General features: G+C 45.1%; 1 protein-coding gene across 1 annotated transcript in view; it reads right to left on the reverse strand.

The window, feature by feature from the left end:
- Window positions 1-7,242: 7,242 nt before the first annotated feature.
- Window positions 7,243-23,494, reverse strand: part of LOC115146012 (A-kinase anchor protein 6) — a 183,005-nt gene continuing 166,753 nt past the window's right edge. The window contains 4 exon segments of the mRNA XM_029687753.2: window positions 7,243-8,402; window positions 9,962-10,078; window positions 18,465-19,036; window positions 19,039-21,889. Coding sequence (XP_029543613.2) covers window positions 8,355-8,402; window positions 9,962-10,078; window positions 18,465-19,036; window positions 19,039-21,889 — 3,588 coding nt within the window. The 3' untranslated portion in view covers window positions 7,243-8,354.

Here is a 23,494-nt window from a genome sequence, read left to right on the forward strand (position 1 = left end):
TCAGGTCAACATACCTTTGTTGATAGGACGTGATCCCCTGGACGTTCTGCGGGTTCCCGTTAGTGGTACCGGGGATTCTCCCCACCGCAGGACCTGATGGCATTCCCCCGGCTCCTCCACCTGCCGCCGTCACCTGAACGCTGAAATCCGGGAAGATCCTGATCATCCCTGCTCTGGTAGATTGAACACGCACTGAGTCTATGAAGATTTTTCAAAGAATATCAGCAGTCTTCCCTCCAGCCGAACAAGTCACACCACAATCCCATGAGTGATGGTCACCAGCTCATCGGCCATTCTATGTCTGGATTTCTCTCTGTATCAGCGACGAGACAACTGCAGCTTTCAGGAGGTTAGCAATGACATTGATGCCGGTGGTGTGCGGGGCAGGAAACGCGTCCTCTACGCAGGGATGTGTAGGTTGGAGACCGTGGAAAGATAAATTATTATTGTTATTTATCTTTATCTAGATATCATGACAAAATGTTAATGATGTTTTGCCAAATAGGCTACTGCAACTATCACGCGTAATTCTAGCGTAAAATGTTGAAAAGTCAAGCCTTATATTTCTGATCTATTCAGCAATTAGATGTATCCATTCGGTTTAGCATTTCCTATATGTAAAATTGAAACATTGATTAGAGTTATTGATATCTGGTGATCTAGAAGTTGAAATATAAGAAGTGACAGCCGGTCAGGAAGTTTTAGGCTACCTACAAAGTTAACAGGAGAACAAATTGACAGGCGCTTCTTCGGGAACCGAAGCTCACCAATAAAAAGCTCACCAATAAGGTTATTTTGAATGTACTGAAGTTTTATCTCTGTAAAATAATCCAATTGAATACTGGTTGTTAAGATATTAGAAAAATAAAGGGCTTAAAGCCACAATCGCGGACCTGTTTCCATTCTCGGTGCGCACAGCATCTTTTTCCAAAATTCCAATCCAATTGTTATTATTACGAACAAAACAATGCAAGTTAACGTTTTGAATTTGATTACGTGTTAGACTTACACCATAGACACAACAAAAGTTAGCAATAGTTCGCTGACCAAATCGTTAAACCTAGATTAGAATGAGAGGATTGCAAAAAAGTATCTTATGCCCTACCACTATTGTTGGCACACTCGTCACTTCCAAAGTGGACCGATGCTATTTGTAAGGATGCCGAGATGTGATGATAGGCCAGTATGCAAAAAAAATCGCTCAAAAAAACTTCCAAATAACGCTGACGCGTTCAGTTTTTCTCCAACAATTGAAGTGTGATATTTTCTTATCTTTCTTTGAAGGACTGAACCCCCCTCTCCTCTTGACTGACTGGTGCTCTATCTATCTGTATGTGCTGTTGTTTTTGTGAGGTGTCTCCGGTACAGGTTTCCTCAACTTGCTATGCCCTAATGTGCATCGGATAATTTGTAAATAAGCGTGTTGCTGTCTGTGTGAATTTTCCCATAGACTGTGTTGTTGTGTGATCTGGTAGTGTGCAGCAATGCCATTCCTAGCGCGTGTGAGCTGATGAACTTGGCCTCAGCAGCTGCTGATGCCTCGCGCAAGCGATGCCTGAGCGCGCCGCCCCATTCCAGCCAATCAAAGACCATGACAGGAACGCGCAAAGGATGCTGCAGCAGCGGTAACCCATTGCAGCCCGGGAGATGGGTAAATTCGATTCCGCTGAAACTATAACCATTCATTACGCGGGTAAAGCACAAATTAACATACCACCAAGCCATTTCACACCAAGACAGTGCAAGTGTTTGACATATACAGTACAGCCAGTACAAACTAGATACAATTAGACAAAGAACAGGTAAAACAGATGAAGAGTAGTACTTCATAATTTTATACAGACAAGTTCCCTATGAAAACATCACTTTATTTTAAAGATTTTACATTTAAGCCTATATGTTTGCTTGAACTTAATGCTTGCAGAGGACACCAACTCAAATTTACCATAACACATGATACATTCTATAGCATAATGTTCTCCCCTCAGAAGGGCAGAAGCTTGTGCATAGTTAATAAACATATGTATACCATGTTAATACCATGTTAATCGGGGACAGGCCACTACCCCGACTCCCGAGGATCAATTCCCCCCCAAAATGTATCCATGTTTTAGGATCTCAGTCAGGGTCTCAATTTTCTGTTGAGAGTTAGAATAGTAGAATACACATGTTGCAATTTTTTGGTGGTACATCAACAATTTTTCTCTTGATACGTCAGTCACTGACAGTCACTCAATTATCCCATGTCAGCAAAAACACTTTAGATTGGTAAATTAGTCTAGCGGACAGCTATTTAAACTTGTAGTAATCATGGTGCTTAAATGTTTTTCTTACATGGTGGCGGAGGCCCCCCAACTAAATGCCGCTTAGGGCCTCCAAAAGGCTAGAGCCGGCTCTGACTGCATGTGTGGGTATGGATGTGGGTATGCAGACCCGTGAGCCACTGCGGCCCCTCATGATAAGTTCAGATTTTCTGTGGCCCCCACCCAAGGTTGCCTAATGAAGGTTTTGAAAAAACTATTCTAATCTTTAAAGTAGGAGCATTCTGTCCTTTTTTTTTTTACACAGATACATGTTTGGTCTATAAAATGACACCTTTAGATAATGAAAGTTGAGGAGAAGAACTGCAGACTCTTATGCAATTAAATAATCCTCTAAACATAAACCAATCCAGATGATTAAACCCCAATAAAAAAACAATCAAAGCTCTTCACCTGAGACTTCAAATTGGATCGCTTCTCTAACCATGTCTAATAAAACTGCTCTAAGAATGAGGTCCAGAAAATGGTAGCCTCTTTTTGCTGTATTTTCCCTGTAATGAAATCAAATGAATTGCACTGGAGGCTTTAAACCGACATTGCAGGCTCCTGATACAATTAGATGAACAGTCTCTGCTGCTGTTTACCTGCTCAGTTATTTGGAGGGCTCTGTATTGCATTTATTTGTCTACAGTTCTTTGCTAAAGTACATGAGACAGATTGGGGGCAGCTGCAACTGCTCCTCTTCTCCCACATGACATTTCAGGTATAGTGGTTCTCTCTCTCTCTCTCTCTCTCTCTCTCTCTCTCTCTCTCTCTCTCTCTCTCTCTCTCTCTCTCTCTCCTCTCTCTTTCCTTCCACCCTTCTCTTTCTCGCTCTTAGAAAATAATGATAATCAATGGTATGTTGTATACAACTAGGGCCAGGCACTTCATTCTGCATGGGCACTTGAAGTAACGAGGTACCTTACAGCCAATAGAGCAGTGTAGCAAAGGCAGTTGTGCTTTTTAACGGAGCTTAATTGAATAGTATTCATTTAAGGACAATCCTGCATCTGATTTCAGAGGACGTAACACGTTTCTCAATCAGAATGATTCTTGCTCTCCCTAGAAACATTAAAATCAAGTTTAATCATTCCCCTTTAGGGGGGGGGCAACATACTTTGGTAGGTATAGGCTATTAAGGACAAGGAAGCAATCTCTTTACCAAGGACCAGTGACCAAGTAATTGACATTTTTTCCCAGTACCATATTGACCAATTAGCTTAATAATGTGAGGATGGATAAATACTGTCAAAGCCCTGCTGTTGGCTAGCTCAACCTCTCTCCATCACATATTGCCAACCTCAAACAGAACACAACACAGAGTCTGCAGAGGTCAGAGCTAACGTCCATCACTAACACCTATTCAACTTATTCCATTCTGCTTGTTTTTGTTCTCCTCTCTTTTCATAAAAGAGTGACTGACTCATGATAACAATCCCACAAGATCCATGTTGGATGAAGCTAAGGAAGGACACATTTTGGAGGACATGCTATCATACCATGCAATTCTACAAGTCGTTGTGAGTCATTTGCCTTATCGGAACTTTGCAGTGTTTTAACATGTCTCCTCCAGAATGAGAGAGTGAGCTGTCTCTATGTGATAACACTGTTTTAGAATGTCTGGTTGAGAATGAGTGTTAGCCTTCCATATGATAACACTGTGATTCCAGAGGTCATCATTCCTTCTTGCATCAGAAGTGGATAATTGAAGCCGCTTCTCAGAATCCTAATTTCATCTTTCTTTTGTGACTACCAAAGATCCAAGTCTTATAGGTGATTCATACATTTTTCTCTTTTGTCTGGGATGTGACTTGTTTTGTAATGTCTTAGAGAGGATAAAGCACTGTTTGGGTTCTGGCCTGAGATATGTGTTAATGGGAAATCCAAATTCAAAATGGGATTTAAAGGACAATACAGATGTAGGATCTTAATTTGATCTATATTGTCACAGCAAAATAAACCTTCAGCAACATTATTTGAACGATTAGTCCATAATATTGCTTGATCGGTGGTTAGGCTATTACTGTAGCTGTCCAAAAGTAGGCTACCTGAAAAGTGCAATGTTGTTAATATAACTGTGTATTAGTGTTGGTTTTCAGGGAATTTATGTAAATCATGAAGCTCATCTGCATTTCCAGCAGTGTAGGAAAATTCTCAGCAACAAAAGTGATCAAATTAAGATCACACACCTGTAGTTGCATAGACAGTATGGTTTTAATATCACCGTTTTTAAAACTCATTTAGGGCCGGTTTCCCAGACACAGATTACGCCTAGTCCAGGACTAAACAGCATTCTCAATGGAGATTCTCAATTGAAATAGCTTTTTAGTCCAGGACTAGGCTTAATCTCTGTTTAAGCAACCGTCCCATGTTTACTGTAAAGTAAGGGTCATTTTTTTGTGGTGAAAGATCACCTTTGATCGTATTCTTACTTTAATCACTTAATTTCCATTGTCCAATCTGATGGATAGGTTAGCTTGTGAATTTTAAAAGCCAGGGAGGCATAGGGCAAGGAAAACACTCACATTTTACTCAACCACCCTAATGTAATCTGAAATATTGCTTCCCTGTGTTTTGAAGATGACTCTTGGCTCAAGAGAAATGATAAATTAACTGTTGTGAGGAATTACAGATGGGACATTCAGGAAAAAAATACTTTCAATATGCTAATGATTGATCGGAATGTCCAAGTGGAGATGACATCCTTGCTTTTATTTATCCTCGATTATAAGCTCCTGCACTGCCCTTTCAGACTCCTATGTGATTCCATATCAAATTGTTTCTTAATGCGGTTTGATGACATGTCTGAAATGCAATCACCTAAACCTCTCAAATTACATGAACACACTCAGCACAATCCCTAGTCCACTGATGGGGCCAGCACCCCTGTCATCGCGCACACACACACACACACACACACACACACACACACACACACACACACACACACACACACACACACACACACACACACACACACACACACACACACACACACAGCTGATGTCTGCCACTGCATACCACAATGATCAACTCACACCTGGTTGTCTTTTGTTTTGCCCACTTTAACATTCTTTTCACAGCTCTTTTCCAATTGTTAAACTTTTTGTTCAGCATATGACTTTCACATGGCACATTTGGTTATTTTGCCAATGTATAGGCTTGTCATCGCTCACATTGATTGTCATAGTGAACAACGTGGGAGTCTCTAATAGCCTCGCTATACATACGCCTATAATGCAGCACACAGGCTAAGCGAATCTGTTTTCAATTCGTACCCCCATTTTCTTTTCCTTTTCCAGATTAAAGTACATTGGCATTTTGATGATGAGGAAATGATTCTATCCATCTCTGGAAATGAACGGAAGACCGTGAAAGCTCTCAAAAGCACACAAGGCCATCAGCGATGACGGATACTTATGGAATGCTACTAAAATACTTGAATGTTTTACATCAGACTGCAATGTAAAACCTTTGCCTTGACTCATTACTATCCTAAGTTCATTAGAGAAAAAAGTTGACGCACAGTACAACCACGCCCCGAAATATTCCCCCAAGTTTGTGACATTTAAATAACAGGACTCTTTCATCCCTCCCTTTCCTAACTTTCTACACAGAAAAATGATTTCCCTTCTTGTCTTTTTGATGTGGCGTAATCATGTGTGATCTTTTCAACAAAGAGTAGCCAGCCATCTTATTCATTTTGCCATCCATGCTAAAGCAAAGACCCCAAATCAACATTTTGACTGGTGGTAATTGCAAAGCCACAATGGTTCGATACACATGACCTTTATTCCCTTTAAAGTTATTTCCATTTCTTACAAAAATATCTTGATAATTGCAAAAAGGCACATTTCTTTTCTTTTTTTCTGCCACATTATGTTTCTTTGAGGACAGTGTAGGAATGCATTTCCATTCTAATTTATTAATCCTATCAGTCAAGTCTAAACCCTTCAGCAACAATGAGAATAAAAAACTGTTTGGCAACTATCCTATTAATAAGTTAGAAGTACAAGCAACCGTAATCAAATACCTCATAATGTGATATAACATGCAGTGTTTTTAATCTGTATTCTGCACTTTGCTAGATCAAGAGCCTGTAACATGGCAACTGATGGCTGAGGAAACGGTTGTTTTACGTAATATTCACATACATAGTCATTTTTTATAAACAATGAATACTGTTCCCTTTTTCTGTCTGATATGATCTGATGTAAGAACACACTCATCACCAAACTAGCATCTTCCATGAGACCAAATAGACGATTACAGCAAAGGGTTTGTCATCAAGGCTAGTATAAGCAATCAGGGAAAAGTTGATTGGTTGTTGAGCAGTGTGTGTGTGTGTGTGTGTGTGTGTGTGTGTGTGTGTAACCTCGTCGGGGATGTACCTCCGCAGCTGATTGGCTGATGGGCCCAGAGGAAAATTTATCCTGTCCTATCGTCTTCAGGATCATCAACACCTCCTGTAAACAACCAATTACTTATGCTAATGTCTGTGTCTGCGTTGCAGGCTACACTCGCACCGTGGTCAATGTAATGCCTATACGCTTGCTAACATACAGTGTGTCCATATTCCCTATAGTACACTACTTTTGACCAGGCCCCATAGGGCTCTGGTCAAAGGTAGTGCACTATATAGGGTATAGGGTTCCATTTAGGATGCTGGCAACACTTTATGTAGTTTTCTTTGTAGTTAACATTCAATGACATCCCTAAACATCTGTTTTCACATAACCTCAATCAGTCTTGTCAATCACCTGCTTGTCAATCACTCCTCGGATCCCCAATGATGGCCTAGACCCAGACACATCTTCCTTATTTCTCATTTAATGTTCCACTTTTGCGTTTATAGTGTGAAGAGGAGAAATGATCAACGCTGAAAGATGCTTGTACACGTTTAAGGTGAATCACATACAGAACAGGCATGTAAATCCAATGGTTTCCAATGAATAACGTTTATTTCTCAACATGTTTGTATATTTATTAACCATGCAGTCTAGCACTTTAAGGCCCATAATATTCCACATCACAGAACGCGTACAGTTTTACACTAAACACAAAGCATGTACACCATCATTATACGTCAAGGTCGGAGATCGTATACATAGAAACAGATGCCTGTTTCAACCTTGCCGGTTGTCCTTTTTTTCTTTCTCTTTCATCTTTTGAACACCTAACTGGGTAAGCAGTGTTTTAACAAAAGGTATAAGAAACAACAATAGCAAGGCACACATTTTTTACGTTTAAAACCTTCCCTCGTACCGTTCCTCTATGTCTTAGGAATTTTTAAAAAAGGAAATGGTAGATAGATACTGAATTTAAGTCAACAGTCGTCATCAATCTTATACTACACAACACTGTTCAGCTGTTTCCAACCTGGGCCGTGTTGCATAGATAGATCTACTTGCTTTTGCCTTTCATTTTGACATCGGTCCAACTTCCATTTCCTTCATCAGTTGAGTGACAACACAATCACTCTCTTCTCTCTCTTTCTTAACACACGTTGTCATGGGGCTGGAAGTCTCTGAACTCTGTGGAACTCTCAGCAGTGCTGTTCTCATAGGATTCCTCCACCCCATGTGTCCTCTTCAAATTTGACCCTACTTTGTTCTGATGCAGCAAACAAGGAAAACTTGTGCCCTGGGCTTATAACATCTGCAGCTGGTTGTACAGTACCGGATGAGATAGTGAGAAATGCCATGCAAACTGGCGGAATAAGTGTGTGTGTGTGTGTGTGTGTGTGTGTGTGTGTGTGTGCGTGCGTGCGTGCGCGTGTGTGTGTGGTGAGAAATGGACGTGGGGTTTGCATGGTGGTCGGCAGAGCAGTGAGGTAGCTCAGTTCCAGTCTGGGACAGGATTGGAGGAGCAAAGGACGGCGGGGGTAAAAGGTCAGGGGTCAGCGTTACAGCAGCCAGGAGGAAGAGGAGGAAGCTGGAGAGCAGTCTGGACAGAGCCATGCACCAGGGGAACAGGGGGACCAGGGGAGAGAGCCCAGCCCAAGCCACAGACCACCAGGATGGACACTGCACAAGGGCACTTCACTCCTCTTCACAGAGGGGTTTTGGAGGTGGCTGTGGAAACACTCCCTGATTGTCTCTGTAAACAAAAGAACACAGCAATCCATTCCAATGTCAGTTATCATAACACTACTGTTCTATACCTATTTTAACCTTTCAAAAATTCCCCCTAATTTTGTAGTGACCAGCTCACACAAACACTGCCAGTGATGTTTACAATCCAACGTCACATATTCTCAAAAACACAATATGAAGGGTGAGTATTTGAAACGTTTGTCCTCAATGTACATGCAGTATTTCAACAAACAACGCTGTGACACAATACCTCTGCAGTATAGACAACAAAACTACTAGTTACATTAGTCTCTAAACCACAGACCACTGATTCATCTAGCAGTGCTTTGTAGTCTGTATTCATCATTGGCCTTATTGAACATTTTCCCCTTCTATAGTGTTATGGCGTGCAGCAGGGCTGATCAAGTGGGCCAGACGAGGCGGTGCTACGGGGGTCAGATACAGCTGTGTATCTGACTACTGTGTGTAGCTTTCTGTGCTCTCTGAGGCTGGGACTCGCATGGGGACATGACTGGCTCACCCTCGGCACCAGTGTGTGAGTGTCTGTGTGTACAGACTACCGGGGCTTGGCTGGGGCTCACGTGTCCTGCCTTGAGGGCTGGCATGGGACAGCATGGGGACAGCGGGGGAGAGGGGGGGACTCACAGATGGGAGACAGCAGAGTGTTTAGCCCCAGGGGTGCCTATTTGGGGATGACATCACTACATCACTAAATGCAACTCTCCCTTCAGTACAGTTTGTTCATACCACGGGGGGATACAAAGCCATGAATATATATAGTTCTGAGGTGAGTTGCCTTTGTGGTGACTGACTTCTAGTTGAGTAAGGCTGAATGTGGAAAATAAATATATACTGTATTAAAATAATCGTGGGTAAGGTTAAATGCGTACTGTGTGTACATGTGAACTTGCTCAGAGACTCCCAGAAGGGAATGGAATGAAACTGTGAAGTCATTGATGTATTCTTCATCTTTGTGAAATACGTATTTCATAAAGGAGGATGACTGACTAGCCAAGCAAAGGATCTCATTCTTCCAACACTTTCTGATGAGGCCATGAAAGAGAGAGAGGAAAGGGCATTTTGTAACGGCTAACCCCAGCCAATATATATATCCCTTGTTAGATAATAGCTACTTTTCAAACCAATTTGCTGGTAAAGGTGCCACCACGTGGAGATTAGAGTTCCTGTCATTTGAATCATAACATTGTCTGACTACTAGACTGAGGCATTTGAGTCCTGAATGCCAAAAATACGCTTTTATGTCCTATCATAGAACATTTAGTGCAGAGATGGGTGAAAAGAAATAGAGTACTAGTTCACCTTTTGAATGAATGGCAAATCTTCTTTTAAATGTGCTTACTTGCAGAATGGAATGAGGTGGAAAATGTGTTGTTTGCAATGCAACGCTACGATGACAGGGAGAAACCCCTTTAGCCATTTTCCCAGGTAGAGTACACAGCCCAAGGGGGTCCGTTACTGTGTGTGTGTGTCTATGTGGGCAAGCATGCAAGCATGGGCGTGTGAGAGTGTGTGTGTGCGTGTGGTTGTGCTCATCATACGTACCCTGACCTGGGGCCTGGCGGTTCTAGTCTTTGAGGCAGATGAGCCGTCAGAGACAGGGCCACTACCCTGGGGGCCCCGGCCCCCGACCTCCCCACAACCTTCGCCTGACCTTGGAGACTGAGGAGAGGAGAGAGAGAGGATGGAGAGGGAGAGAGAGGGGGGTGGGGGGCGATAGAGAGAGGGAAAGAGATAGAGAGATGCGGAGAGAGGAAGGGGGTGAAAGAGAGGGAGAGGGTTGGAGAGAAAATACATCAAAACACATTAGAATTGAATTGTTGGTGGTGTTATATATTTCTGTAGTATTTTATAATCCACTCATCTTTTAGTTACAGAGCATAGCAACAAGAGATGAGGAAATAACATAGGGCTAGGTAAATAACTTCAAATAACAAGTACCGAATGGAAAATAATTCCCCTCTTTCCTATAAATACTTTTTTATTGAGAATTGCCTTAATGGCTTTGAAAAGATGATAAGCTGTAGACCAATACGATCTACCAAGAGAGTTCTTATCTATATTATTCGTAGCCGTATATTTTCCACCTCAATGAGCTGTATAAAGCCATAAGCAAACAAGAAAATGCCCACCCAGAAGCGGCACACCTAGTGGCCAGGGACTTTAATGCAGGCAAACTTAAATCCGTTTTAGCTCATTTCTACCAGCATGTCACACGTGCAACCAAAGGAGAAAAAAAACTCTAGACCACCTTTACTCCACACACAGAGACGCGTACAAAGCTCTCCCTCGCCCTCCATTTGGTAAATCTGACCATAATTATATCGTCCTGATTCCTGCTTACAAGCAAAAACTGAAGCAGGAAGTACCAGTGACTCGCTCAATACAGAAGTGGTCAGATGACGTAGATGCTACGCTACAGGACTGTTTTTTTAGCACAGACTGAAATATGTTCCGGGATTCATCCTATGGCATTGAGGAGTATACCACCTCAGTCACCGGCTTCATCAATAAGTGCATCGACGACGTCGTCCCCACAGTGACTTATCCCAACCAGAAGCCATGGATTACAGGCAACATCCGCTTTCAAGGATTGAGACACTAATCCGGACGCTTATAAGAAATCCCGCTATGCCCTCAGACGAACCATCAAACAGGCAAAGCGTCAATACAGGAGGACTAAGATTGAACCCTACTACACTGGCTCTGACACATCAGATATGGTAGGGCTGGCAACTATTATGGACTACAGAGGGAAACCCAGCCGCGAACTGCCCAGTGACGCAAGCCTAACAGACGAGCTAAATGCCTTTTATGCTTCGCTTCAAGGCAAGCAACACTGAAGCATACATGAGAGCACCAGCTGTTCCGGACGACTGTGTGATCACGCTCTCCGTAGCTTCTAGTTATTTAGTCATTGTTAGCTCCCGCTAATAAATCTTTTTAGCTAATGCTTTTGATGGCTTGCTAGTTTTTGTTTTACTATAGCTAACCAAAATCAAATCAAATCAAACGTTATTTGTCACATGCGCCGAATAGAACAAGTGTAGACCTTACAATGAATTGGTTACTTACAAGCCCTTAACCAACAGTGTAGACCTTACCGTGAATTGTTTACTTACAAGCCCTTAACCAACAGTGCAGCTCAAGAAAGTGTAAAGAAAATATTTTCCAAATAAACTAAAGTAAAAAAATAAATAAAAAGCAATCATATTAAATTACCAATAACAAGGCTATAAACAGGGGGTACTGTGTGGGGGTACGGGTTAGTCAAGGTAATGTGCGGGGGTACGGGTTAGTCAAGTCAATGTGCGGGGGTATGGGTTAGTCAAGGTAATGTGCGGGGGTTCTAGTTATTTAGTCATTGTTAGCTACTGCTAGCAGTCTTTACCTTTAGCACAGACACCAGCCACTTTAGCCCGGATAGCCCGGATAATATCTGCCAGTCTGCACAGCGCAATATCAGCCCCTTGCATATTGGACTGCTTTTCCCCCCCACTATATCACCGGATTCCCGCCGCAAGCTCTGGACCATTACACGGGATCATCGCAGCTAGCTAGCTGCTACCGAGTGGCTATCATGACTAACACCCTTGTCCAGAAGCAAGCAACAGTTAGCCTCGAGCTAGGCCCATTCCCCCGGCTAGCAAATGAAGTACACCAACTACAATAGCTCTCTTGCCAATTGGCCTAGACCCTTTGTCGACACGGAGCCCCGCCGATCCATCACGACTGGTCTGCTGACGTATTTCGGCAGATGTGCTCTCAACCGACCTCTGCGTCGTTGATGTCGTGAGGACACAGCTACTAGCCCCAGCCCGCTAACTCTCTAAGTGCCGTGTCTCCCATTCGCCCAGCCTGTTTTGTCCATTGCTGCTAATTGGATCCTATGATCACTCGGCTACACAGCTGATGCCTATTGGACTGTTCATTAACACGGTACTTTATTTTGTTTATCTGCCGGCCCCAGCCTCGAACTCAGGCCCTGTATGTAGCTAACTGACAATCTCTGCCCATTCATCGCCATTTACCTGTTGTTGTTGTCTTAGCTGTTTACCCGTTGTTGTCTTAGCCCTCCCAATCAACACCTGTGATTGCTTTATGCCTCCCTCTAATGTCAATATGCCTTGTATACTGTTGTTTAAGGTAGCTCTCATTGTTTTGTTTTACTGCGGAGCCCCTAGTCCCTCTCTACATGCCTCGGTTAGCTCCCTTGCCCCACCCCCACACATGCGGAGATCGCACCTAGCTTAACTGGCGCTTCCAGAGATGCAGCCTCTCTCATCGTCATTCCATGCCTAGGTTTACCTCCACTGTACTTGCACCCTACCATGCCCTTGTCTGTGCATTATGCCCTGAATCTATCCTACCACGCCCTGAAGTCTGCTCCTTTTACTCTCTGTTCCGAACGCACTAGACAACCAGTTCTTAAAGCCTTTAGCCATACCCTTATCCTACTCCTCCTCTGTTCCTCTGGTGATGTAGAGATTAACCCAGGCCCTGTGTGTCCCCAAGCGGCTCTCATTTGTTGACTTCTGTAACCGGAAAAGCCTTGGGTTCATGCATGTTAACATCAGAAGCCTCCTCCCTAAGTTTACCTTATTCACTGCTTTAGCATACTCCGCCAACCCTGATGTCCTAGCCGTGTCTGAATCCTGGCTTAGGAAGGCCACCAAAAATGTTGAAATGTCTATCCCCAAATACAACATTTTCCATCAAGATAGAGCTGCTAAAGGGGGAGGAGTAGCAATCTACTGTAGAGATAGCCTGCAGAGTTCTGTCCTACTATCCAAGTCTATGCCCATGTGAATTGATTGCCCCCCATCTATCGTCAGAGGTCGTACTTTTAGGTGACCTAAACTGGGATATGCTTAACACCCCGGCCATCCTACAATCTAAGCTAGATGCCCTCAATCTCACACAAGCTATCAAGGAACCTACCAGGTACATCCCCAAATCCATAAACATGGGCACCCTCATAGATATCATCCTGACCAACTTGCCCTCTAAATACACCTCAGCTGTTTTCAACCAGGATCTCAGCAGGCCACCCCTCATCACTGTCAAACGCTCCCTAAAACGCTCCTGCGAGCAGGCCTTTCTAATCGATCTGGCTCTGGTATCCTGGAAGGATACTGACCTCATCCGTCAGTAGAAGGTGCCTGGTTGTTCTTCAAAAGTGCCTTCCTCACCTCACCTTCCTCACCATACCTACACGTACACTACAGTCATAAGACGCAGGCCTCCTAACTGTCCCTAGAATTTCTAAGCAAACAGCTAGAGGCAGGGCTTTCTCCTATAGAGCTCCATTTTTATGGAATGGTCTGCCTACCCATGTGAGAGACGCAGACTCAGTTTCAACCTTTAAGTCTTCATCTCTTCAGTAGGTCCTATGATTGAGTGTAGTCTGGCCCAGAAGTGTGAAGGTGAATGGAAAGGCACTGGAGCAACGAACTGCCCTTGCTGTCTCTGCCTGGCCGGTTCCCCTCTCTCCACTTGGATTCTCTGCCTCTAACCCTATTACAGGGACTGAGTCACTAGCTTACTGGTGCTCTTCCATGCCGTCCCTTAGAGGGGTGCGTCACTTGAGTGGGTTGAGTTACTGACGTGATCTTCCTGTCTGGGTTGGCGCCCCCCCCTTGGGTTGTGCCGTGGCGGAGATCTTTGTGGACTATACTCGGCCTGGCCTCAAGATGGTAAATTGGTGGTAAGTTGGTGTCGGGTCTGTCGTAAGTTGGTGTGGGGGCTGTGCTTTGGCAAAGTGGGTGGGGTTATATCCTGGCCTTGTCCGGGGGTATCGTCAGATGGGGCCACAGTGTCTCCCGACCCCTCCTGTCTCAGCCTCCAGTGTTTATGCTGTAGTAGTTTATGTGTCGGGGGGCTAGGGCCAGTCTGTTGTATCTGGAGTATTTCTCCTGTCTTATCAGGTGTCCTGTGTGAATTTAAGTATGCTCTCTCTAACTCTAATTCTCTTCCTCTTTCTTTCTTTCTTTCTTTCTTTCTTTCTTTCTTTCTTTCTTTCTTTCTTTCTTTCTCTCGGAGGACCTGAGCCCTAGGACCATGCCTCAGGACTACCTGGCTTGATGACTCCTTGCCATCCCCAGTCCACCTTGCCATGCTGCTGCTCCAGTTTCAACTGTTCTGCCTGCGGCTATGGAACCCTGACCTGTTCACCGGACGTGCTACCTGTCCCAGACGTGCTGTTTTCATCTCTCTAGAGACAGCAGGAGCTGTAGAGATATTCAATGATCGGCTATGAAAACCCAACTGACATTTACTCTTGAGGTGCTGACCTGTTGCATTGATTTGATCCTAAATAAGCATGCCCCTTTCAAAAAAATGTTGAACTAAGAACAGATATAGCCCTTGGTTCACTCCAGACTTGACTGCCCTTGACCAGCACAAAAACATCCTGTTGCGCACTGCACTAGCTTCGAATAGTCCCCGCGACATGCAACTTTTCAGGCAAGTCAGTAACCAATATACACAGTCAGTTAGGAAAGCAAAGGCTAGCTTTTTCAAACGGAAATTTCCATCCTGCAGCACTAATTCCAAAATGTTTTGGGACACTGTAAAGTCCATAGAGAATAAGAGCACCTCCTCTCAGCTGCCCACTGCTCTGAGGCTAGGAAACACTGTCACCACCGATAAATCCACGATAATCGAGAATTTCAACAAGCATTTCTCAACAGTTGGCCATGCTTTCCACCTGGCTACCCCAACCCTGGCCAACAGCTCTGCACCCCCCGCAGCAACTGGCCCAAGTCTTCAAAAGTCTATAAAAGCCAAGTTAACAAACAGATCATTGACTGTCTTTAATCCCACCGTACTTTCTCCGCAATGCAATCCAGTTTCCGATCTTATCACGGGTGCACCTCAGCCACGCTCAAGGTCCTAAATGATATCATAACCACCATCGATAAAAAACAGTACTGTGCAGCCGTCTTCATCGATCTGGCCAAGGCTTTTGACTCTGTCAATCACCGTATTCTTATAGGCAGACTCAACAGCCTTGGTTTCTCAAATGACTGCCTCAGCTGGTTCACCAACTACTTCTCAGATAGAGTTCAGTGTGTCAAATCGGAGGGCCTGCTGTCCGGACCTCTGCCAGTCTCTATGGGGGCGCCACAGGGTTCAATTCTCGGGCCAACTATTTTCTCTGTATGTACAGTGGCGAGAAGGTTTTCCTACTTACAAAGCATGTAGAGGTCTGTAATTTTTTATCATAGGTACACTTCAACTGTTAGAGACGGAATCTAAAACAAAAATCCAGAAAATCACATTGTATGATTTTTAAGTAATTCATTTTGCATTTTATTGCATGACATAAGTATTTGATACATCAGAAAAGCAGAACTTAATATTTGGTACAGAAACCTTTGTTTGCAATTACAGAGATCATACATTTCCTGTAGTTCTTGACCAGGTTTGCACACACTGCAGCAGGGATTTTGGCCCACTCCTCCATACAGACCTTCTCCAGATCCTTCAGGTTTCGGGACTTTGTGAAAATGAGACAGCCTATAGGGAGGAGGTCAGAGACCTGGCAATGTGGTGCCAGGACAACAACCTCTCTCTCAATGTGAGCAAGACAAAAGAGCTGATCGTGGACTACAGGAAAAGGAGGGTTGAACCGGCCCCCATTAACATCAACGTGCTGTAGTGGTCAAGCTTCCTCCCATCCAGTACCTACAGTATATACTAGGCGGAGTCAGTGGAAGGCACAAAAAATTGTCAAAGACTACAGTCACCGAAGTCATAGACTCTCTGCTACCGCACGGCAAGTGGTACCGGAGCACCAAGTCTACAGTGGCAAGAAAAAGTATATGAACTGTTTGGAATTACCTAGATTTCTGCATAAATTGGTCATCAAATTTGATCTGAATAAAAAACACTCACAAAATTTGAGTTTGCTATTCACACGAAGCATTGCCTGATGAGAATCATGCCTCGAACAAAAGAGATCTCAGATTTTTTGACTTGCATAAAGCTGGAAAGGGATACAAAAGTATCTCTAAAAGCCTTGATGTTCATCAGTCTACGGTAAGACAAATTGTCTTTAAATGAAGAAAGTTCAGCACTGTTGCTACTCTCCCTAGGAGTGGCCGTCCTGCAAAGATGACTGCAAGAGCACAGCGCAGAATGCTCAATGAGGTTAAGAAGAATCCTAGTGTCAGCTAAAGACTTACAGAAATCTCTAGAACATACTAACATCTCTGTTGACGTGTCTACGATACGTTAAACACTAAACAAGAATGGTGTTCATGGGAGGACACCACAGAAGAAGCCACCGCTGTCAAAAAAAAACATTGCTGGACGTTTGAAGTCTGCAAAAGTGCACCTGGATGTTCCACAGCGCTACTGGCAAAATATTCTGTGGACAGAAGAAACTACAGTCGAGTTGTTTGGAAGGAACACACAACACTATGTGTGGAGAAAAAGAGGCACAGCACACCAACATCAAAACCTCATCCCTACTGTAAAGTATGGTGGAGGAAGCATCAGGGCCAGGACAGCTTGCTATCATTAACTGAAAAATCAATTTCCAAGTTTATCAAGACATTTTGCAGGAGAATGTTGTCTGTCTGCCAATTGAAGCTCAACAGAAGTTGTGTGATGTAGCAGGACAACGATCCAAAACTCAACAACAACAGAAGAAAATACACCTTCTGGAGTGGCCCAGTCAGAATCCTTACCTCAACCAGATTGAGATGCTGTGGCATGACCTCAAGAGAGCAGTTCACACCAGACATCCCATGAATATTGCTGAACTGAAACAGTTTTGTAACGAGGAATGGTCCAAAATTCCTCTTGACCGTTGTGTAGGTCTGATCCTCAACTGCAGAAAACATTTGGTTGACGTTATTGCTGCCAAAGGAGGGTCAACCAGTTATTCAATCCAAGGGTTCACATACTTTCCCCACCCTGCACTGTGAATGTTTACACAATGTGTTCAATAAAGACATGAACACATATAATTGTTTGTGTGTTATCAGTTTAAGCAGTGTTTGTCTATTGTTGTGACCTAGATGAAGATCAGATCAAATTTGATTACAATTTTATGCATAAATCCAGGTATTTCCAAAGGGTTCATATACTTTTTCTTGCCACTGTGGGTCCAAAAGGCTCCTTCAACAGCTTCTAGACTGCTGAACAATTCATCAAATGGCCACCCAGACTATTTACATTGCCCCCTGCCCTCCCCACTTTGTTGTTACACTGCTGCTACTTGCTGTTTATTATCTATGCATAGTCACTTTAACCCTACCGACATGTACAAATGACCTCAACTAACCTATATCCCCGTACCGGTATCCCCTGCACATAGCCTTGTTATTTTTAGTCTCTATTTCTTTAAATTAATTGTTGGTTAAGGGCTTGTAAGTAAGCATTTCATGGTAAGGTCTACCATCTGTTGTATTCGGCGCATGTGACAAAAAAAAATGATTTGAAGAATCTGTTTGTAAAGATCTGTGTATCAATTACATTTCCTGCCCGTAGAAGAATCATTATGTCTACACCAGCCCAAACTACCCCACCTTTTAGCTTCCTTTGTTGGATTTTTTTATAATTACGGCAGTTTACAAGGTAATCACTTAATTATTCAACAATTGACACAGACAAAGAATAGTGTGGTAGAAGGTCAGGCATCAGGTTTCTGAAGAGTGCAGCCAGAGCCCTGGCAACTTAGCATATGAAATAGAGAGACCGCTTAAAAGAACACAAACACATGCTAATTCAGTCATGAAATTAAGTAATGATTCTTCGCCAGGAATTCTTGCTTATGAATCATAATATAATCTGACTGATTATGATTATTCTGTTCCGTAGACCTTAACATTCTTAACCCGGAGGATTCTAGGCAAATCCCTCTTCCATCGACACTTCAGGGGAAGAAGAGGCGGAGGAGGGAGGGGAGGGGATGAACGAAGGTGTGAATAAAAATACCTCTTCAATATTTAGTCCCAGATATGAATACATACAGACTGAAATGCACACCAGTCCCATTACCGCGAGATAGAAGGGTGGGTATAATGTCTAAACTCACCTGTTGCTGTTTATGAGTTGACTTGACTTCCTGAAGAGAGCTGTGGCCTTTCCTGGCACTCTTCTGTTTCATCCACTGTGAAGAAGGCCCTTTTTCATCTCTATCACACTTTCTTATCAGGGGACAGTTAATTTTAGGATTAATACAGAGGCTGCCTTCCTCTTTTAAAGGATTTGTACTGGAGCAAGAGACTCTTATCTTAGTCATTACAGGGGAAATATTGGATTCAAGCATTTCAGTATCTGCTAAACATTCAACAGTGTCTATCAGAGTTTCACATGGTAACGGATTAAGATAAGAAGCCTCATTATGGCACTGTAGCTGGCTCTCAGCTATACTTCCAGGAGAAATACCATGTGCTTTTTGGTATTCATTGCATGCAGGCAGAGGTGCTTGGCTCTGACTCTGGGCAGAGGGAGAGGAGGAATAGTAGTCCATTAGTTTGGGACTGTGCCTCCTGGGCCTCTTGGTGATGGCCATGCTGTAGCAGAGAGGAGGTCCCAGGTACACTTCCTCAGTGCAGGCCTCGAACAGCATCTCCTCATCCCGGATGTCTGGGGTAGTCGACAGTAAGGGGTGGTGCTTTTGCTGTCTAAGCAGACGCTGACCTCTCCACAGTCTGAGTCGTGGGAGGAGAGGGACAGATAGGAGTAAAAGTCTCCCTTGCGGAGGTGAATGGGCCGGTGGGAGTGCTCCAGGACCTTGTCCCTGATCTGGGCTCCAGTCTGTCCAGGTCTCTCTTGGTCTTCCGCCTGGCTCTCCTTGTTCTTCAGAACCACAGAAGCCATGTCAATGATCTCCATCACAAAGTTGTGCACGTTCTCCTGGCTCTTCTGGTCCTTGCGTGGGGGAGGCTGGGGGTGGGGGTGGCTGCAGCAGGGGCGGTCTGAGTTGGGGTCTGGGCCCGGGTTGGAGCCGGCCTCTCGTCTGCTCTGCTGGGTGTGGACATCACTGAGGAAGGAGGAGAAGAGGTTCTCCTGGCTGTTGTTCCCAGAGTGTGGTGGCCTCTGGAGGATGTGGTGTTGGTGGGACCCCCGGCAGTCCTCCAGGGGAGAGAGAGAGGGGGAAGAATGGCTGGAGCTGTGGCAGGGGATCTCCCCTCGGAGCTGGCCCTCCAGAGATGACTCTTTGGCCTGGAGATGGGACAGCGTCTCACATGAAGACGGCGTGGTGGACGTGATCATACCCCCTCTTTGGTCCCCCCCTCCATTCATCGATGACTCGTTCACATAGAATTCTTTGAAGGACTCCCCTTTCATGGTGAAGAGGCTCCCCTCCTCTCTCAACAGCTCATCGTCCTCATCCTTCCCTTTGATATGAGAGTTGTCCACGTTCCCGTTCTCCATGTCATCTACAAACTGGCTAATGTAGCTCCTTGTGGCGTTCTTCCTGTTGGTGTCCCCCACGTCCCGCCCTTGGAGACACTCCTTTTTCACGATGCTGTTGGTGTGGGACTCAAGCAGCCTCAACGCCGTGGGGCTCAGGAAGGAGCGGCGCTCGTTGCCTACAGACGGCCTGCTAGTGTTATCTCTGGAAAGGGTGCCACACTGCAGCTCGTCCCCTAGAGGGTCATCCCCTTGGTTCTTGTCTCTGCCGGAGCCGGACTGGGACTGCTGTTGGGAGCGGGAGGGCTTCTGGATCCAGTTGTGGAACTCGTTCTTCATGTACTCTAGGCCCAGGGCGAAGGAGCCCTCCGTGTACTCCTCCTCAGAGGTAACTGAAGAGTCCTCCTCCTCGTCCTCCTTGATGCCCAGCTCCTCCTCAGTCAGGGTCAGCGTGGAACTGGACAGAAGGTCACTGTCGTCCTCGTCGTCCGTACAGGCCGAGGTGCACGACACGTTGACCACCATGCTGATGCTGGCGTCCGCCTCGTCGTGACCCCTGTGACCTCCATGATGACCTGCCGGCTGGGCCCGGTGGTTGTGCTTCCTGAAGGAGGCATTGGAGTCCAGCAGACAGCAGCGGTTCCTAAGCACAGCCAGGTCCTCAGAGCCCACTGACGAGTCCTCCGTGCTGCTCAGCTCCGTCAGAGACGCCGCCGAGCTCTCGTTGACTGAGGAGGGGGGACCACCCCGGCCCCCGGAGAGGCGCCCAGCATGCCCGGGCCCCCCAGATACATATCCGGCCCCTGGGAGGCGCAGGGACTTGCTGCTCAGCAGGGTGATGTCAGAGATGCTGCGTGTCATTTTCAGGTCGTGTAGCGGGGTCTGGATGTTCTCCAGGCGTTTGAGGAGCTCTAGAGTCCTACGGCTCAGTTCCCCTGTGGGCTCCATGGCTCCGATGCCCAGGCCCAGCTCCCTCAGGCTGCCCTGGCTGCCTCCATCTCCCTCTCCCTCGGCCTTCTCCCAGCTCTTACATGGGGCCAGCCAGCTCTCTAGAGACATGGAGCGCTGCAGAGTGTCTTTGCCGGATGGAAATAGCTCCCCCGCTGCATACAGGGACTCCAGGGACGACCCCTGGGACAGATGGGGAATCTCTCCGTCTCTACGGCCCTTCCCTCCTGTCACTCTCCTCTCATTGTGAGTCTCATCTTCCTCAGTGTCAGGGCAGAAGCCACTTCCGTTGATCAGGATCTCAACATTAGGCTCTCTCCTGTGTCTCCTCCAGTTCTCCCCTCCTCCACATCCCTCCTCTCCTCCTCTCCTCTTCTTCCCTGCTTTGGATCTACTTTGGTCTCTGTCTATGTCTCTCAGTGCCGTGACAGCCACACAGTCCCCATACAGAGCTACATTGTTGGCCCGCTCCAGGATCCTGTCAATGTCCTCATCACACACCCTGTCCCTCTCTTCGTCCTTTTCCCCAGGCGAGTCGTCTCCTGTGGGCGGTGTGAGGGAGGTGCTGCCCCTTCTCCTGGGGTCTTCCAGACAGATCTCGGAGTTGGCAGTAGTCTCTGTGTCGCCCTCGCTGACTATCCCGCTCTCGCTCTCTGATCTGCGGGCGGACTCGCCACGGCCCCCATGCATCCCCCCGCCGAGCAGTCCCCCTAGGAGGTCTGGCAAGGACTCCACAGATGAGAAGGAGGAGTCTTTGCTCAGGCTCTTCAGAAGAGGCTGCTTCCTCCCAGCTTTGGCTGGAGAAGAGGTCTTGTGTACGGAGGGGAATTGAGGCTGTCTGTAGAGCTCTACATTATGCAGGTTGTACACCTGATAGACACTGGGACGCTGAGAAGACAGAGGCATCCCTCTGGATGATTCGCTCAAGAATATTCCTCGCTGAGTAACATGCAGGCTCGCCTCGGACTTGTCATAGTCTAAACTGGCCCCGGGGGATCCTGGACCTGAATCACATTCAGCGTTTTGTTTGTCATCAAATTCCTGTGGCTCCATGTGCTCCACGATAGTCATGTCCATTTCATCCCACTCCCAGGAGTCCTCTGCTGGGCCGTGGAGGTCCATGAGACCAGCCTCCACGAGGTTCCCCGGGACCTTCCAAGAGACAGAGAGATAAAAGGGAGAAGCTCAAATGAAATGGTTCAAAATGATTGAAATGACCAGGTTCACTTCTGAAATCAATCAAAAAATGTATCCTGTTTTTTATACTGTATTAATAACTGAAATCAAATGATATCTTCTGAAAAAAATTATGCATTCAGTACTTTACATTTTAGGCAGGATTCTAAATCACATAATCAGAGTATTTAAAAAGCAATGCATTCCATAGCACAACTCTCAAACAAAGTGCCATTGTCTTGAAATGTGCTTAGACACAGACATTTTGCTAAGGAGGACACAATTATACAAATTGCTTGGCATCTCGTTAATATAAGAGAGAGGGCCTATTTATATTAGCCATTTTTATCTCATTAATCTAATAAAGTGGTAAATCTAACGCTTGCTATGTGGCACACCCGGTGCAATGAATTTTTATTCGATTTCTGTTTATTCTCTACTTGCTGATAAGGGAAATCCTAATGACTCTAAGCTGGGATTGCTAATGCAGGATAAAACCTTCCGTTGTGAGAACAATCAATCAGTCTAATCAAATCAAAATAATGATTATCTCTGCGCTAGCTGCCTCAGCTAACCTAGACAACAGGACTAAACGTTGCACCAAGCAACTATCTAACTAACTAACTAACTAATCAGGGGTGAGTTTCCACCACCACCATTGTTCGTCCACCCTCCGCCACTGTTTACCAAAACAGTGGTACAGTGTCCGCTTTGTTGTTGTCTGTACTGTAGATTACCCCTTTAAGATGATCTTAGTGCTCAGGAGATATCTGAACTAAAGCCGTCACCTGTAGCATTAATAACACACCTTAATAACACATATAGTATTGAACTAAATGGTCACCAGGAGCACACAAGGAACACACAAGGAACACACAAGGAACACACAAGGAACACAGGCTAGGCAGTCTTATTGGGCACTTTATGAGAAACTAATAAGACAAGAATCCCCTTACTGAGAGGAGAATAATTGCCTTTAAACATGATATTTTTCACACACCTCCGCGCCACATGGAATGGTAACAGAGGAGGGCTCTCAAAATACCCAAGTTGAAAAACGTTCTCATTTTCACAAACGCTAGAAAAGGCGGGCCCTGCCTAGCCCTGCAATGTCTCAGAGTGTGGGGCCGGTGTCTACAGAAGGGACTGTCGTGGCCACAGCCGTTTTATCATTGAGCACAGTATTTCATTTAGAAACAAAACCCAGCGAATATGTGTTATGTTTCTCCCCTATTCTGAACACATCCTCCCGGTGAAATTGCACTTCAGCCTGCAAGGTCAGATTTCTAGTTGCTTTTGCTATTTGTCTTCTCTTCCTGTTGCACTGGAGTGGTTATAACAGAGTGGACAACCAACCAACCCAAAAACCCTGCCTGCATTGGGATTTTCTACAGGAGCTGAGGATGAAGCTTCCATCACAGCAGGGATGGGGTCAGGTAGTGAGTCATAACGTTACATTTCGGTTTCTATGGGGATTTTCTTTGGGGATAGTTTTCGAAGGGCATTTTTCACACTTTAATTCATGTACTTCAATTCACCTCCTGAATTGACTGGATTAACCCCTACCCCAGTCCACAGTAG

The sequence above is a fragment of the Oncorhynchus nerka genome, linkage group LG18, assembly GCF_034236695.1.
Source record: "Oncorhynchus nerka isolate Pitt River linkage group LG18, Oner_Uvic_2.0, whole genome shotgun sequence".
Lineage (NCBI taxonomy): Eukaryota > Metazoa > Chordata > Actinopteri > Salmoniformes > Salmonidae > Oncorhynchus > Oncorhynchus nerka.